Source organism: Drosophila albomicans, chromosome 3 (genome assembly GCF_009650485.2).
Source record: "Drosophila albomicans strain 15112-1751.03 chromosome 3, ASM965048v2, whole genome shotgun sequence".
Taxonomy (NCBI): Eukaryota; Metazoa; Arthropoda; class Insecta; order Diptera; family Drosophilidae; genus Drosophila; species Drosophila albomicans.
The window spans coordinates 54137179-54153261 of record NC_047629.2 but is presented as its reverse complement, the minus strand read 5'-3'; the positions used below and the strand labels follow the sequence as shown (position 1 = coordinate 54153261).

At 39.5% G+C, this 16083-nt stretch overlaps 7 protein-coding genes across 7 annotated transcripts; 4 read left to right on the top strand and 3 right to left on the bottom strand.

Annotated features, from left to right (window-relative positions):
• The first annotated feature begins 546 nt into the window (after positions 1-546).
• LOC117567534 (uncharacterized) lies at positions 547-2539 on the top strand. Its single transcript, XM_034247580.2, has 5 exons — positions 547-818; positions 879-1884; positions 1943-2160; positions 2219-2403; positions 2463-2539. Exons 1-5 carry the CDS (start codon positions 700-702, stop codon positions 2519-2521), a joined length of 1587 nt encoding a protein of 528 aa, XP_034103471.1. The 5' UTR covers positions 547-699; the 3' UTR covers positions 2522-2539.
• Positions 2540-2791: 252 nt separating this feature from the next.
• Positions 2792-3872, top strand: LOC117567538 (nudC domain-containing protein 3). The gene is made up of 3 exons (XM_034247583.2): positions 2792-2953; positions 3007-3521; positions 3583-3872. Exons 1-3 carry the CDS (start codon positions 2853-2855, stop codon positions 3870-3872), a joined length of 906 nt encoding a protein of 301 aa, XP_034103474.1. The 5' UTR covers positions 2792-2852.
• Positions 3852-4900, bottom strand: LOC117567539 (nurim homolog). Its single transcript, XM_034247585.2, has 2 exons — positions 4473-4900; positions 3852-4409 (listed from the first exon to the last, which is right to left on the bottom strand). The coding sequence occupies exons 1-2, from the start codon at positions 4797-4799 to the stop codon at positions 3975-3977; spliced, it is 762 nt and encodes a 253-aa protein (XP_034103476.1). The 5' UTR covers positions 4800-4900; the 3' UTR covers positions 3852-3974.
• Positions 4901-4985: 85 nt separating this feature from the next.
• LOC117567541 (immediate early response 3-interacting protein 1) lies at positions 4986-5500 on the top strand. Its single transcript, XM_034247587.2, has 3 exons — positions 4986-5169; positions 5230-5328; positions 5400-5500. The coding sequence occupies exons 1-3, from the start codon at positions 5082-5084 to the stop codon at positions 5453-5455; spliced, it is 243 nt and encodes an 80-aa protein (XP_034103478.1). The 5' UTR covers positions 4986-5081; the 3' UTR covers positions 5456-5500.
• On the bottom strand, positions 5497-6093 carry LOC117567540 (biogenesis of lysosome-related organelles complex 1 subunit 2). Its single transcript, XM_034247586.2, has one exon. The coding sequence runs from the start codon at positions 5995-5997 to the stop codon at positions 5497-5499; it is 501 nt and encodes a 166-aa protein (XP_034103477.1). The 5' UTR covers positions 5998-6093.
• Positions 6094-6316: 223 nt separating this feature from the next.
• LOC117567537 (uncharacterized) lies at positions 6317-8238 on the top strand. The gene is made up of 4 exons (XM_034247582.2): positions 6317-6544; positions 6610-6731; positions 6795-7096; positions 7291-8238. Exons 1-4 carry the CDS (start codon positions 6383-6385, stop codon positions 7974-7976), a joined length of 1272 nt encoding a protein of 423 aa, XP_034103473.1. The 5' UTR covers positions 6317-6382; the 3' UTR covers positions 7977-8238.
• Positions 8008-14516, bottom strand: LOC117567536 (proton-coupled amino acid transporter-like protein CG1139). The gene is made up of 7 exons (XM_034247581.2): positions 14202-14516; positions 10812-10986; positions 10119-10305; positions 9434-10059; positions 9196-9371; positions 8573-8728; positions 8008-8511 (listed from the first exon to the last, which is right to left on the bottom strand). Exons 2-7 carry the CDS (start codon positions 10982-10984, stop codon positions 8420-8422), a joined length of 1410 nt encoding a protein of 469 aa, XP_034103472.1. The 5' UTR covers positions 10985-10986; positions 14202-14516; the 3' UTR covers positions 8008-8419.
• Between the last annotated feature and the right edge of the window lie 1567 nt (positions 14517-16083).

Below are 16083 nucleotides of genomic sequence, written 5' to 3'. Positions count from 1 at the left end.
TTGTAAACGATATGCATGTGTAGAGCAAATGCAGCAGGTAGATGGGAGCGAGAGAGAGAGAGAGCAACAAAAAAAACGCGCGTATTATGCAGCGCGGCAAAATACTTTGTTCTGGAGTCACACTCGAATTGTATCGAATACCGCTCGTATTCCGGCAACTTTCTAGAATATATTTGTTGCACTATTTCACAATAAATATTAATTTTAAGACCCGTTAAAATTGCCGAATGAAAATTCTTGTTCTTGTTGTGTGTCCAACAAAAAACACGTCTTTTCAACACTGCATTGCATTGGTCTGACAGTGTTGGCAATTTCGTTTTGAAAAATGTAACGAAGAATTATGCGTTTTTAATTAGCTGTTTGTGGATTTTATTACCCTGTCATGTAAAATAAAAGACATTTTATACATTAATATATACTATATAATACTATCAGTGTTATCAGTGATAGCCAACAGCTGGTAAAACAGCTGTCTTCTTACTCGAAACTTGGCAGCACTGTACGTTAGTGGTGAGCTGTTGCTTCAACCACAGATGGTCGACAGCTCTGTCAGTCACATTGCATCGCTTATCAATGTCAACAACAATAAAGGGTCTGCTTAAGAGAGCGCTCTAGTTTAAATAAAGTGAAACAAAGATAATAGAAATTGTTCTTAATTATTAATTACCATTCAACGTACTCAATATTAAGTAACTAATAATGTCTGCGACTAAGAAAGCAAAACGCGGCGTGAAACGCTCTAATGACGGTGATCTGGTCACATCAACAGCTCCGCCGCCGGCCAAGAAGCGAATGGTGGTCACACCTTGGCGCGACACGTGCGTTTGTTTGAATTTTGAAATCCACAGAATTCCCATATAATCGCTTTATGCTTTCAGTGAAGAGTTTGGCTTGGTATACGATTGGTTGTTTGGTAACGCGACAACGCCAGAAGATATTCGGAAGGCGCTCAGCCAGATGCGCATCTGGAACTTGCGACGCGGCAGCCTCTGCCCCGCCTCGGTGCTTGCCACTGCTGTTCTGGTGCATGCACAACTAGAAGACAAGCTGGGCAATGTTAACATTCAGACAACTTATGCCAGTGCTTTTACTCGCTTCTTTAACTTCATGTCCTCCATCATGCAAAGCTATAACATGAGCAGCATGTATGAGACAGCTCGTCAACTGGGCCTGCCCTCGTTCATTGTGGACTTGCGACATCTTTGCGCCCATGGACAAGAGCTGCCGCCTACTGCGATCTTACGGAATACAGCACAACATTGCATGAAATGGCTGCATGAGTTTTACTGGCAGCCACAGCAGGTAACGATGAAGGATCTCGATGCACCAAAATTGCAGCGCAAGGATAAGCTGAAGTTCGAGATGAAACTGAAGAGCCTCTTGGATATCTTCGACTTGGCCCTGGAATGTCAATTGAAAGGAGCTCAGAAGCTGAAGGAAGTGCGCAAATTGAAAAGCAGCGCCGAGTTTAACAAGTTACGCATATTTTGCTCCAAACACAATGTAAAAACCTCATCCGAAGTTCTCGGTAAGGTGATAAACCAACTGGGTGTTGTAATCAAGCAACATAACACAGCCATGAAGGATCTGCTAGACATATATATGGCCAGTGTGCTCAAGATGAAGTATTTCCTGGGCGCAGGAATCAGTCACAGCAAAGATGATCAGGAGGATGACGTTATTCAGGCTACCCAGGAGCTGTTTCGTCTGTTGGCTGTGCAGGGTTATATTTTGAATATCTTTGTGGCCTTTGTGTATCTGGCTGAAAATCCAAATGCGGATACGGAGAGTCGTCAAGGTGCCAGCTATTGGGCCACAAAAATGCTACACACCTTTGGCATGCTTGGCCGCATGAAGCGCATGTATTCCGAGGAAGTGGAGATTGTAGGTGAATTGGACAAACATTTGAAACTAGTAAATTAAATTGGATTTGAATTTGCAGAATCCAACGACGACAAAGCCGGTAGACTTTTCGATGTACAACAATCCAAAGATGACGAAAATAATGCGAACTCTGCTCACTCATTCGGGCGTAGACCCAACTCTTACCTTAATCTTTGGCGATTGTCCCAAGAAACCGTGTTCCTGGGTATTTGAGCAAGACTTCCTTCTGAACAGAATTGGGCACCTGAGCTTACACTCGGCCCCTATTTTGAAGGGGTAAAGTTCTCAAACATCTGTTAAAATTATTTTTATTAATGATTTATTTTTATTGTAGTTTACTGCCGCTTGTAGACCCGCCATTCAGTAAGGAACAGACAAATGACATGCTTACACTATGCGACATGACAATTAAAAAATGTAATGGAGAAACAAAGAACGATACAAACGATAAGCAACAAAATGGGCACAAATTGGATCTTTCTAAGCTTAAGACTTTTGGCCTCTGGACTTTGGATGAAGGTAGTTTTGTTTACTATAGTTTCATATTTAAAAAGCTAATTTAATTTTTGTTTTTCAAGACAAACGTTGGTCAACTTGTGCCTTAGGAGTTGTGCCCCTCGATTCTGCATCGGATTAGTTATAATTTAAATTTAATCATGATATAGGCTAAAAGAAGTATGTAAACTTATTTACTTTAACTAATGAAATGTATTTTACAAATTCTGTGACGATCCAAGCCTTTGGATCACGCTTGTATAGTCCACATGTATTAAAATCATCAAGTAAATACAGCATTTATTTTGAAAAAGAGCAGCATTCATTCCTGTAATAGTAAAATCCCTTCAGTTTCAATATTCGCGCCAATGCCTCACGTCTTTTTGCTTGTTGCCACACTAATGTCGTTTTACAACACTGCCGCAATTCAAGCCATTAAAAAGCGAATGAATTATAAACAAAAATAAATAATCATGGAATTTCAAAGAAGCGATGCTATGTTAATGGAAATATTGCAAGAACGTAAAACTATAACTGGATTTCTGGATGCAGTTTTTGGTTTTCTGAAGCGCAAGTAAGAAGACTACAAAGTAAAACCAACATGGTTTTAATAAGCGTTGTTTACAGCACAGATTTTTATCACACGAAAAAGGATGCAACCGACAAAGTTGGCTTTCCGAAGGGAATGCGGGATCAAATCCTGTACGGTGCCATGCAACGCTACGATCCCGACTGCTTGCTGCAAACGATGACCGCGGAGAGCAGTATTGATGACAGCGGCATCAATGCACCGCCGGCAATAAACGAAGTCACAGTGGAGACGGAAGAGCAGGAAGTGGATACTCGACCAACGCCAAAGGCCAAGAGCAGACGAGGATTTGAGCCTGCTGACCATAAGAATGGTGCCGTCTTTGAGTATCATTGCTGGTCACAAACCCTCAAGGATGTAGAGCTGCACATCCAGTTGCCTGAGAATCTGCAAGCTGCCAAGCAGCTGAACATCGAGATCAAGGCACAACAGATTAAAGTGTGCAGCAAGATGGGACCACAGCAGCTGATCCTCGAGGGAACACTGAGTCAGCGCATTAGACACAACGATGCCGTTTGGTCCATCGAAGGTGGCCAGCTGCTCATCTGTTGTGGTAAGTGAATGAACTATAATATAATCATAGCAAATGGTGCTAAAAGTATTTATTATTGCAGACAAGGCAAAGGAGCGTTGGTGGGATCGGCTCTTTGAGGACGACGATGAGATCGACATCAAGAAACTGGACACTGAGCGTTACATCGACGAGTTGCCCGAGGATTCGCAGCAAGCCATCGAGAAGTTGCGCGTCCAGCAAATCGCAGCGGATCAGCAGCAAAAGCAGGCTTTAGCCTCCATAGATCCCGAGCAGAACAAGACTATGGAGCGTCTGAAGAAGGCGTGGGATGCCGAGGGTTCACCATTTAAAGGACAACCCTTTGATCCATCAATGGTGCGCATGAGTTAGTGATTTATTGATGAAATACAAACATGGGTTAGAATAAAATACTTAAGACTATACGAGAAGGCTGCAATCGAGACCAAGAGTTTGCAATTGAGTGAATAGCTCTTAGAACGCCTTCAACTGGCGCTTCTTGCGCTCCAGCTGCACTTTCTGGTAAAACACGTCCTTTTGATCGGTGGACCAGGCCACAAACATGTAACTGGTGAGCAGTACAGCAAGCAGCAGCCGATCCACGCTCATCACATTCGTTACGAAGAGAATCAAAGTGAAGCCCACGAAGGATGGATGACGCACATGTGAATACAGCTGATGCAGCTCGGGTGACTTGTAAGCAGACGGCAGTGAGTAGTTGTGTAGACTGTAGTACGCCTGCTTGATGCCCAGCAAATCCTGCAAGTCCATCATGGCACAGCCACCAAAAATGACGAGCCAGCAGATGGCATGGAAAATGAGGAAAGTCCACCAAAGAGCTGGGGATTCATCGACATCGAACTGCCAAAGCACTATGGAGGGGGCTGGCAGCCAGTTCGTAACTAGATGCTACAGAAATAGAGCGTGTTAGTTAATGTGCATGAAATGTAAACAAATTCCAAGGCTACAAACATGTAAACACAGCGATGACGTCAGAGCGTAAATAGTTCTCTCTGCAGTGGCCAAGCCCAGTTTGCGTAGGAGATTTTTCACAAAGGCTGACTTAAGGAAGCTGTGCTGAAAGATGAAGCCAATAACGTAGAGCGTATCAAGCACAATAGGTCCATATGCGGTCTCCAAACGCGATTTATTGTCGAGTAAATTAAAGATCCAGGTGTGTGCCTTTGAAATGGAGCGCGGTGTGGAGAGGAAAGATGTGAAGCGTCCAAACACGTAGAACGTGTAGCTGATGGTCGCTATGGAGCACAGCAGCAAGAATAGTTTTGCAATGTTTGCCATTTTTTACTATTTATTTATAAATACTTTGAATACAAAAATAAACAAACGAAATAAACAACGTAAATAACGCAAGCTAGTGAAGTGAAAATATGAAACCACTATCGATAAATTTGAGTGTTACAAAACGTTCAGGCGACAAAGCAACTGGTCACCCTAAAAACGCAACAGCTGACAAATGTTTTCTTTCGCAGTGACTGGCAAATGCGGCTTTAAAACTGACGTCAACAAATTGTTTGCTTTCTTTGTTTTTTACTTAAATAGTTCATATATACGCTATACACAATGTTTACACTCTGGACTCTGATTGAAGCCTCGCTGCTCTGCTTAAATGCCGTGTGCATTCTACATGAAGAACGTTTCCTGGCCAAATGTAAGTAGACTAAAACCCAGACTTGCCGCAATTGCAACTTTTGACACGCTGCATTTACAGTTGGTTGGGGCAGACAGGCGGGTCAACAAGACTTTGGAGCTCCCAGTGCAAAAGATCAGCTGCTGCACCTAATTCGCTCTATTCGCACAGTTGCCAAGAGTAAGTAGCACATAATAATAGAAACACTTTAAAGATTAACACGTGTCCCTTCTCTTTCCCACTTTCAACAGTTCCGCTGATATTTCTTAATATAGTTGCGATTATATTTAAATTGTTACTCGGGTAAAACTTACAAGCTATTCTTTAATTAATAAATGTCATTGTCGATTAATGTCCTGCGTGCGACTTTCGCTGTAATACACACTTGACCCTATTCTCCAGTGCTATGCTATAAGCGTCCAATTTGTAGGCTGCCGCCTCCAGCTTGTCTACCGTATCGGAGATTTCATCGATTTGCTGCATTAGCGGTGCTAACTGCTGGAACTTGCCGCACAGCTCGCTAGTGCCTACATTGAGATTTTCAGCTATCTGTCGCATATCCTTGTATTTACCAATAGTGGCTCTGTTCATCTCTTCAAGCAATTTATAGTCCTCCAATGGCGCGTTCAGTTCGTGTGATATATAGTCTTCAGTCTTCTGGAACATCTTTGTGGCCAACTTGCTGAGATTTGGATCATGGGCGTGGGCCAAGGCTTCAAAACTGGACGTCGAGGTAGAGAGTGTGGGGCCACGCATCGGGGAGTCCAGCATGTTATTGTGATCCTGATCCTTGGTTTGGTTCTGGGCCTGGGCTGCATTAGCGCTTGTTGTTGGCTGCTCGTTATCCATGTTTACGATGTAAGAAGAATTTTCTTGAGAGAAAATTACTATTCGAACAGCTGACGACTGATGTCGTTCTATTGTGAATGTCTGTTGGTAGTGATGCGAAAATTGATGATTGCCCACATCGATGACAATCGAAATATTCTTATATTTTAAAAATATACGTTAACAATTAAATGGAGTGCAAGCAGCTTGAGCAGACTGTTTTTTAACTTACAAAAAATTATAAAATGCGATAAATACTCCTATATATTTAAAAGTTGCTTTGGTTGCTTTTCATTGTTAAATGGTTGCGTCTCGCTGTGATTGTCATCGGTCGGCGTGAATGGCTATAAATTTGTGGCGCTCGCAATCAGTATCAAATCGCATTTATCAAAGGAAAGACACTTGAATGTCACTGCAAAATAAAGAACAGAAACTCAAGCATCTCTTCGATGGCGGCGCTTGGAATGTCTATGCACCGGATATATTAAATCTTGGCGTGGGCGCCCCAGGCACAGATTTATTAGAGCCCTGTTGTGATCTATTTCAACAGGCATCGGCGCATTGTCTGGTGAGTTCTCTTATCAGCAACCACCTGTTGTCAATCAACAGCAATAATTCCCGCAACCTTTGTAGAATCGAGAGAAGGACGACAATCAGTCGTTGATCTTTCAGTATGGACCAACGAGCGGCACCTTCGAAGTGCGCCATCAACTTGCGCAATACTTTACCCAAATGTACGGTAGTCCCGTCAACAGGTAATTTCTAACGGCTTATTATATTTATCTTTGAATGATTCATGATTGATTCAATGATTTTAGTGAGGACTTGATAATCACAACTGGCGCCACACAGGGCTTGCATTTTGTGCTCTCCACGTTAATTGACTTCAATGGCTTCATCTTTGTGGATGAATTCACTTATATGATTGCCTTGGATAGCATGAAACACTTTACGACCCTTCAGATTGTGCCTCTTAAACTTAACGACGATGGAGTTGATCTCAAAGATCTCGAGGCGAAAGTAAGCGAAAGGCGCTTTAAATCAAACAGTAAAGAGTTCTGGGCCATGTACTATACAATTCCAACATATCACAATCCTACGGGCATTTTGTTCTCGCCAGGTCAGTTCATTAAACCGACAATTCTAACTTTCTTTAAGAGCCTCTAAAATTAGTCAACTGATAGTTTAAAGTTTTTAAATTTTAAAGAGTAAGTTTTAAGTATAACATGGGGTTTCAAAATTTCCAGTAGCTTTCCAGTAGCTTATAAATTTGTTAAAGTTGAATCGATAATGATCTCCTTAATCCTCCCACAGATGTTTGTCGTGGCATTGTGAAGCTGGCGCGCAAGTTTGATTTCCTGGTGCTGTGCGATGATGTCTATAACATACTCAACTACATAGAGAAGCCATTACATTCACGTCTTCTTTCCTACGATGCACGTACGGATGAGGATTTCGCTGGCAATGTCATCTCCAATGGCAGCTTTTCGAAGATTATTGGTCCAGGAGTGCGTTTGGGTTGGTTGGAAGTGCCGCCTCTATTAAAGCTGCAACTCGACAGAAGTGGAATCATTATGAGTGGTGGCTGCTTCAACAATTACACAGCTGGCATTGTGGCCAGTCTCTTTGAGCTGCAATTGGCCCAAACGCATATAGCAAGTGTCTATGAGGCATACAAAGAGAGAATGTTAACAACGACAGCGATACTTAAGGCTGAGTTACCTGAAGGTTGTCAGTTCTCAGCCCCACGCGGAGGTTACTTTATTTGGATAAAATTACCGGAAGAACTCGATGCTGGCGAGTTTATGGAATATACTTTGAAGCACGAGAAGATCACATTTATAGCTGGCCCACGTTTTGCAATAGAAACTGGTAAGGGTAAGCAATATTTTCGTATATCGATAGCCTTCCATTCCAAGGAGAAACTGGAGGATGGAACAAAACGATTGTGTTCAGCTCTAAAGAGCTTTATGGCCATTACTGCCGACGTCAAACTTTGATAAGCGAAAAAGAAAAGACTATTTTTAACTGTTCTGTTTTTTATAATATGGCAAAATGTTTTTATTGCTTGTTGTTGTTTGTTATCGTATTTTAAATAGTGCTTAAACAGATAGGACTTAGACAGTAATTAGCTATAAAGATCGTTATCAATTACGAACATGTAATAAAATATGCGTATCTAAAAAAATGTTTTTTGGGCACAATGCTTAAAAATATCACAAATTTGATAAATTTATACAAATATATTCAAGTTGCATTTTACTTAACAATAGTTTGACACTCTCAACCCATTTGTCATGCTCTTTTAGAATATTTAACAATTTAGTTTTTTGCTTTTGTGCATAATACTTTGCTTGAAATGCGTGGCGGCAAATTCGAAGGAAAAAGTAAAACAAAATCCTATGCCTAAGAAAAAAACAATTCTACTCGTAAGATAACAAGGTTATTCGGTGAATGTGAGGACGATCTCCTTCAGAGAAGTATAAGTGCCGATTATCAGGCCAAGAATTCCCACAATAATCAGCACGAAGTTGCCTGCGATCGATGTAATAGATTAATATATTATAAAATGGAAACTATGGCTACAAATACTCACTCAACAGCAACCAGGCCTTGCTTAAGCCACTCGTGTTATACCAATGCGTGCAGATCTGAATCAGAGCTGGGAAAGCCAAACCCAGAGCGGATAAACAGAGAGCACCAAACAGTGAAATGAACAGCTCCAGATTAGGAATAGCAACAGCCAGCAGAACTGTAAAATAAAGCAAAGGATTTGTGTAAATTCTAAAGGAAAGTGTTTTTAAAGTAGCTAATGTTATTATAAATTAATGTTAATCTATAACAAGTAAGAATTTTCATTACTCCTATTCTAACTATGTATTTCTATAAAATGATGAAATTTCGTTAATATCTGCTAATGCTAAGACACAGACCATAGTTTGTACTTTAACCTGTGCTTAGCGAAGACACGAACCACTTGAAGAAAATTCAATTTTACATTATTTCCATTCATTCTGGGCAAGCTGGCAACTAATATATCCTATAAGTCCTATGTAACTTTTAAAATGTATATGCTTATAAAGACGCTTATAAAGACTTTAGAAGAAGTGGATATATGTACATAATATGTACTACATATGTATCTCTATCGTTAAAAGAAGTTGATATATGTATGTAGTATCTCTTGCAGTACCCGATTTCAAATAACAAAATACTTACAAGTGATGAGCACCAAGCCTGTGCGCACAGCGTACTCCCAGAACAGCTTGTTACGTTGTGGGCCCAGCTTCTTGCCCACATAATCGTTCCAGGTGATGTCAATGGCCACGTAGCAGGCCAAGCCGTGGGTGATGTAGATGGCAAAAGCCAGCATGCCTTTCACGATCTGTGCTGGACTACAAAAAGGTTGAATTCCAATTCAGTTTCATTCCAAGAGATTAACAATGAAACTACTCACATCTCGTGCTGTGGCAGATTCAAGGTGATGGAACCCAAGACGTCAGCGCCGTAGTTGAGGTAGCCAAACAGACCCATGCCCACATAGAGGAACACAATCCACACCATGGACACATTGAGCACGCCACAAGAACCGCCAAACTTGTGTGGCGTCTTCATCTCATTCTCCAGCGGCAGAATGACACCAATGGCCTCCAAGGCGAACAGCACAGTGCCAAAGAACAATGGGAAGTTCTCGATCTTGCCAACAGCATCCTTGCCCTCTGTTGAGATGGGTTCGCGGAATATGTAGTAGCAGATGATGGCAAAGGAGACCATGGTAATGAGATTGGCCAGCGTGGAGAAGGGAGCCAGATACTTGAGTTGACGCACCCAGTTGATGAGTATCAAAGGCACCAAGATGATGATCATGCAGAGGCGCACATCCATATTTGTGTCATACACTGCATCCACAATGGACTTGATGTTGGACGCCACGAAGACCACGTAGACACAGCATGTGCCCAGTTGATAGATGAGCAGAAAGACATTCACCACAGTGCCAATGTAGGGAGCACAGCACTTAAAGAAGCCCGGACCCTCGTGGAGAGCTGACTCCGCAACAGCGGGATAGTTCATGCTGGGTACCTGATAAGAGGAGGGAAATGTGAGAAGAGTTTAAAAGAAGAAATTATAGTGTAACTTACTCGCTTGCGACGACACAACTCATACTCTGCCTTGACCAACTGATGTATGCAGTAGGTGCAGATGATGCCAATCACAATGGTGCCTATGGATCCAGTTAAGTAGCCAGAATTGCGGAAGGCATTTGGCATGGCCAGGATGCCAGTGCCCAGCGATCCCTTCAGCAAATGGAAAAGTGTTTCCCAGTTGCTGCAAATACAATACAATTAAATATGATTAAAGTATGGCAAACATAAAATTGTAGCTATTTAAAATGATTTACAAAAAAAGAAAATTATAGAATTCAATTGCATTTCTCTTTGTCCAATTAAAATGAAATCTCTAATATAAATAGATTATACAATTTAGAAACAAATATATATAATTTAGAAAAAATTGGTATGTATAACTTGTTTTAATAATTTTATGCAAAATAAATTCTTGTTTCAAACATTTTTTCTCCAAATCGAAACATTCACAAATTGAATACTGCATTCATATGAATAATTTAAACTGATCAGAAGTCATTTAGTCTGAGCTTTTACTATAGGGAACCAAAATTTGGTGCCTATTTTAAAGTAATGGTGGTAATTATATATATTTCCTTTAAGAGATTAAAAGCAGTACTTTAAACAGAGATGTTCAGATTCTAGACAGATTGATTCTTCTACTTGTTTCTCCTGCAGTTGAGAAGCCAAAATTTGTTTTGTGCTTACGTTGTGGGATGCGGAACCTCGCGATGCTCGTAAGGATTGTAGTCGGGATCCTTGGCGGCCTTGCTGGAACCTTTTTCCGCCAACTCAAGCGAGTATTTATTGGCGCTCTGCTGCTTGATGTTGTCCACATGATCGCTGACAAACGCCGGATTGTTGTGTCCATTTTTACTCATGACTGTCAAAGAGAGAGAGAGGAAGAGGGAGAATTCCAGTTAAATTTCACTCATAATGGGCGATAAATCAAAGGAAAGGCAAGGCAAGGCAAGTCCAGTTGGAGAGGCATTATTTAATTGCTGACACTGTCGGACGATGATGATGATCGCGATCTAAGCGCTGCAAATGCAGCTGAAAATAGTTTGACATATTTCTAAATTAAAAGCAGACCCCGCACAATGTCAAGTTCAATGTAAGCGAACGAAGCGTTGCCCCCTCAGCAGATGAGTCCACATTGTAGGTACACACACTATACTATACTCTACTATATATAATATATATGTTTTATACTTTTGTGTGTGTGTCGTCAACAACATGTCGTGAATGAAACGTGCTAACATTTTGTAATTGCAGCCAATTTTACTGTCACTTGGCGAGTTGGCTTTGTCGTTGGCTTTGGCTTTGCACTCGTACTTTGTTGTGATTTTCATTTCAATTGATTTAGCTATTTAGCTGTTACCGTTATCCCCCTTTTGTTTAAGACAACAATTGTTTATCTGCAACACACAAACACACAGACAACGCATGCCTTAATTAGAAATCTCGATGTTTTATTGCCCCATTCCATCCGAGTGCCAAGATAAGCCTACGGCCGAGAAATGGAAATTTTGGCAAATCAACGGCAAAGGCAAAAAGTTTTCCGGTTGTGCGAGCGTCGTTTGCAATTAGTATATTTAATTGCCCGAGTTGACTTCTTGACATTTCTCTATTTCACATTGCGTATACGTAATGGGTTAGCATGCAAAGTACAGCTGTGAGTATTATTTGCAAGTGCACTGCTCACATGCATAAAATGTTGTTATTTTAAAAAATAAAACAATAACAATTATTGTAATTTCTTCGTCAGACAGAAGAAGGTCGCTTGCAACTGATTCATCAATGAGTAAATTTTCGCTCGTTGTTATTTTTGTGTTTTCTTCATTAATCTTTAAACCCAAAGCCACATTTCTCACACCCACACATCGAGCTGTTGGCTGTTGCTTAAGATGATGCATGCATAATTTCAAGTACAGCCAGTTTTTTTTTTCTCTTATGATTCGTTCTAGCCAAGATTACGAGTCAGATTTAATATGCGGAAGTCTTTAGAAAACAATGGGAGCCAAATGACTCTAGGGCATTTATTTAATGCATTAATAAACTTCTACATCTATTAATTAAACAAGTATTTTACTTTTTAGGTATGTTAATATCGAATTGATCCCATTCAAGGCGGATCGAATTACCATATATTATTAATGTCATTAAACTGTGGGTAAAACAAATTAAACTACTGCGCATTATTTTTGGCTTCAATTGTAAATTACTTGAAATTTGAAATTTCTAAATTCTTTTGTTTATACGTCTTGGATTTCAAAAAAGAGCGTCATCAAACTCACTTTTTATTTTTATTTTTATCCATGGCCTAAACGAGATTTACGTAAAGACAAAATTCGCAGAAATACTTTGGATAATTTATTCTACGATAATTTATGCGCAAACTAGCTCAAAAATAAAGTAAAAGAAGTATTTTCAAAGTTTGTTTTATTAATGAACTGAACTGCAACCGGTTCAAACCAGATGCGCCCGCTTGTCTTTTAAACCTTTGTTGTAGACCAAATTCGAGAGGCGAGCACAATTCGCCTAAGATATTTGAAATTTATTTGACAGAGCCACAAATCAAAGAAATTGCGCATTATTTAATGCAAATTGCCAATTGCAAATTGAGCAAATATGCAAATTCAATACGTGCAAGAAATATATCAAATTTTTAAACTAGAATATCCAATGAACCTGATATCGAATTGAAAACTCAGACACTACACTAAAAACGCGATCAGCACGCGACATTTTCTTTGTTTGATTTTTTATTATTATTTTCATGTTGTTGCTGTTGTTGTTGTTGTTGCTGTATTTATTTTTTTTGCTTTGCGAGCTGAGCTGAGCTGAGTTCGAGGGGCGAGTTCAATGTGCCTGGCTTACAGTCAGTTTGGCCTTAGCGGTGCTTCAGGTGTGATTGACTGTGTTTGGAATTTTGAAAAATTTCAAATTCATTTGTCAGCGTCATGCTGGCCATATCAATTGGTCGTCTTCGACGACGGCGCCAGCTTCTGAACTCGAACCAAGTTGTTGGCCTTGCTCCGCATTTACTTGAATAATTTTAAACGAATTATAAAATGTAATTCCTTTTGTTCTAGTCAACTTTCAATTTCACTTAAAAACGAATCAACGTTTTTGTTTTTTTTTTTTGTTTTCGGCTCTAAAGTTATGATTATGAAATAGTCGATTTGCAGTGCAATTACTTCAACAATTGTTATGCATATTTAATATTGTTTTTTTTTTATGAACATTTTAAATGCGAAAAGGCAATACAATGTATTATTTTTTGAGCTAACAAGTGAATCAAGTATTCTAAATTTTAAAATATAAAACTTGAGTTAAACTGAAAGTTTTTTTTTGTTAAGTATACTAAATTTAAAAATATATAATTTTGGGACAAACTGAATGTTTTTATGTTAACGAGTGAATCAAGTATTCTAAATTTCAAAATATATAATTTGAGTTAAACTCAATGTTTTTATGTTAACAACTGAATCAAGTATTCTAAATTTTAATATATATAATATGGGACAAACTGAATGTTTTTATGTTAACAAGTGAATCAAGTATTCTACATTTGAAAATATATAATTTGAGATAAGCATAACTTGTTTTGTTTTTAGGATGCTTAATTAAATTTTTAGGCCATAAATCATTTCACGAACTGATCTCATTCATTAGCGCATCTCAAAAGCGAGTCAACGAAGGTTTTTCCGGCAAACACAATTGAAACCGTTATCGAGTATCCTCGCTCAAGTTTAGTTGGTTCTATTTTCGTCAGTTTGATCAATAATACTACGTCAGTGTGTGCTAATTTTAAATGCAATTAATTTAGATTTACAAAAGACACATTTTGAGTTCGTTTCAAACACTCTCATCACAGCAAATCTCATCTCATTTCTCGCTCGCCAAATTAGAGCTGCGATGTTGAATGTGCACTCAAGCTCGACACTCATGAGTGTTTTTTCGGTGAATGTTGAATGGAACAGGGGATGGACGGGGTGGAGCGGAGTGTCAAGTAATTTGCAAATGCTCTCTCACTTCCGTTGTTAATTAGACTAGACTCGAAAAAAATTATAATATGTAGAGAACTCAACTTACCTAAAGCCCTAAGAACACTTTTTGTATTTTATAGATTTTAGGAAGAGAATTTAAAATATAATTTTGTATAACACAAATTTTGTTAACGATTATTTTATTTGTAAATAATAATTTGCATTAATGGAATGTTGCACAAATTCAAATTAACACATGCTAATTTAACGAAATTAAAATCGAAAAGAGAAGCGAAGCCGACTCGCGACAGGTGTCAAAATTGGATGAAATCTAACGGATGCGATCTACAATGGGATCGAGACGATCTGCAATATACGATGTGATCGTGTTGACCGCGCGCTAACGACTAAATCAGACCCAACGTGGGTCACCGGTTTTATGCACTGCGCGAATTGTTGTTGTTGCTGTTGTTGTTGCTGTTGTTGTTGTTGCTCGACGTCGATCGCGATGCCAGCAGACCGTCAGACAGGCACTCATGAATACTCGTTCTCTCAAGTTACGGGGAGGCACGAAAAAACAAAAAAAAAACAAAATCACAGTGACAAAATATATATCATAACGAAATTTTCGAGTTACGATACAGAATCCGGCGTGTACCAAAAAAGGACGGAATGAGAATGCGAAGAGATTGTGGATGAGATACGTTAATGTTAAACTGTTTAGTTAAATGTTATTAATACGCAGCTTTTAACTGTTCTGTTGATCTGTAGACTAAAGCTCAATTACTGTACGGCGAAAGCTCTTTCCTCAATTGACATCAACTACGAAACTATCGAAGACATTGCTTTTATTAAATAATTGTTACTACAACAAGATCGTGATGACCATTTATATTTGCTTCCTTATACTCGCATTTCCAGGTATTAAATTATATAAACTGCATAATAAATCAAATCAGAATGCCTTTTTCTTCTAACCAATTTGTCAAGTCTCAGCATTGCAATTTGTTTCTTAGTAAATGCGAATATAATATTATCGAGTATGCTTGTAAATTCGTTGTGCATTCTTGCTTGTTTCATTATCGATGCCATGACAAATGAAACAGAAAAAAAAAACGATAATAAATGTAAACAATGTCTGAACAACTTGATGGATCTCTCACTCTCTTTTCGTTTTCTGTTTTTTTTTTTTGTCGGCTACGCTTTCGTGTCTTGGCACAAAGTCGTTGCCAAATATTCGACAACAACAAAAACAACAACAACATGAGCAGCGAGTAATCGTAACTATGGCAAGACTGCATAAAGAACCAGTACAAGTTGAGGTGTAAGGTGTCTTTACTGCATAAACTGCAGCTACCGTGGGTAACTAACTATGGGCAACAACAACAGTAAAAGCAACAACAAAACTGTTGCCAAAATGTGCAATTTACATTTTTTTTGTTGCCTTAATGCACTTTCTCAGGCGATCAACCGGTTTTGGGGCAAAGAGAATTTGCGCGTTTTACGCGAAATTTCATTTACAACAACGGCGACGACGACGACGACGGCGGCCTTCCAATCATTTTGCATGCATTGCGCATACGCCGCGTGTTACAGTTTCATATGGCAGACACTAAGTACATACACACAACCAACAAGCATAAGCAACTATCAACCACAATGAACACAGCAGACCAAAAGCCGGCTAAATATTTGCCCATGCCCATGTCTAGCTACTGTTTACCTGCCTGTTCACCTGTTCACCCGTCTGTCCGTCTGTCTGTCTGTCTGTCTGTCTATTCGTCTGCCTGACTACCTGTCACAAAACCGGTCAAGCGTTAGCCCGACTCTGACGTAGTCTTTCTCAAAGTCTACCCCGAGATATTATCGTTTTCGACTGCGACTTCGTCTTGGCTTCGTCTATGCTTTCCTCCTCTTGTTTTTGTCTGCTAAGTGTGACGTCAATATCAAACGCCAGACGTGAATCATGTGAATCCGATTGGAACCAG

Bases quoted from the DNA above. Each gene is read 5' to 3' on its own strand.
- LOC117567534 (XM_034247580.2), top strand. From the start codon at position 700: ATGTCTGCGACTAAGAAAGCAAAACGCGGCGTGAAACGCTCTAATGAC. The intron at 1,885-1,942 runs GTAGGTGAATTG...TTGAATTTGCAG, and splicing joins ATTCCGAGGAAGTGGAGATT to AATCCAACGACGACAAAGCC. The intron at 2,161-2,218 runs GTAAAGTTCTCA...TTTTTATTGTAG, and splicing joins TCGGCCCCTATTTTGAAGGG to TTTACTGCCGCTTGTAGACC.
- LOC117567538 (XM_034247583.2), top strand. From the start codon at position 2,853: ATGGAATTTCAAAGAAGCGATGCTATGTTAATGGAAATATTGCAAGAA. The intron at 2,954-3,006 runs GTAAGAAGACTA...CGTTGTTTACAG, and splicing joins TTTGGTTTTCTGAAGCGCAA to CACAGATTTTTATCACACGA. The intron at 3,522-3,582 runs GTAAGTGAATGA...TTATTATTGCAG, and splicing joins CCAGCTGCTCATCTGTTGTG to ACAAGGCAAAGGAGCGTTGG.
- LOC117567539 (XM_034247585.2), bottom strand. From the start codon at position 4,799: ATGGCAAACATTGCAAAACTATTCTTGCTGCTGTGCTCCATAGCGACC. The intron at 4,410-4,472 runs GTTTGTAGCCTT...CTATTTCTGTAG, and splicing joins CGTCATCGCTGTGTTTACAT to CATCTAGTTACGAACTGGCT.
- LOC117567541 (XM_034247587.2), top strand. From the start codon at position 5,082: ATGTTTACACTCTGGACTCTGATTGAAGCCTCGCTGCTCTGCTTAAAT. The intron at 5,170-5,229 runs GTAAGTAGACTA...CTGCATTTACAG, and splicing joins AGAACGTTTCCTGGCCAAAT to TTGGTTGGGGCAGACAGGCG. The intron at 5,329-5,399 runs GTAAGTAGCACA...CACTTTCAACAG, and splicing joins TATTCGCACAGTTGCCAAGA to TTCCGCTGATATTTCTTAAT.
- LOC117567540 (XM_034247586.2), bottom strand. From the start codon at position 5,997: ATGGATAACGAGCAGCCAACAACAAGCGCTAATGCAGCCCAGGCCCAG.
- LOC117567537 (XM_034247582.2), top strand. From the start codon at position 6,383: ATGTCACTGCAAAATAAAGAACAGAAACTCAAGCATCTCTTCGATGGC. The intron at 6,732-6,794 runs GTAATTTCTAAC...CAATGATTTTAG, and splicing joins TACGGTAGTCCCGTCAACAG to TGAGGACTTGATAATCACAA. The intron at 7,097-7,290 runs GTCAGTTCATTA...ATCCTCCCACAG, and splicing joins GGGCATTTTGTTCTCGCCAG to ATGTTTGTCGTGGCATTGTG.
- LOC117567536 (XM_034247581.2), bottom strand. From the start codon at position 10,984: ATGAGTAAAAATGGACACAACAATCCGGCGTTTGTCAGCGATCATGTG. The intron at 10,060-10,118 runs GTAAGTTACACT...TCCTCTTATCAG, and splicing joins AGTTGTGTCGTCGCAAGCGA to GTACCCAGCATGAACTATCC. The intron at 8,729-9,195 runs GTAAGTATTTTG...TTTATTTTACAG, and splicing joins AGGCTTGGTGCTCATCACTT to TTCTGCTGGCTGTTGCTATT.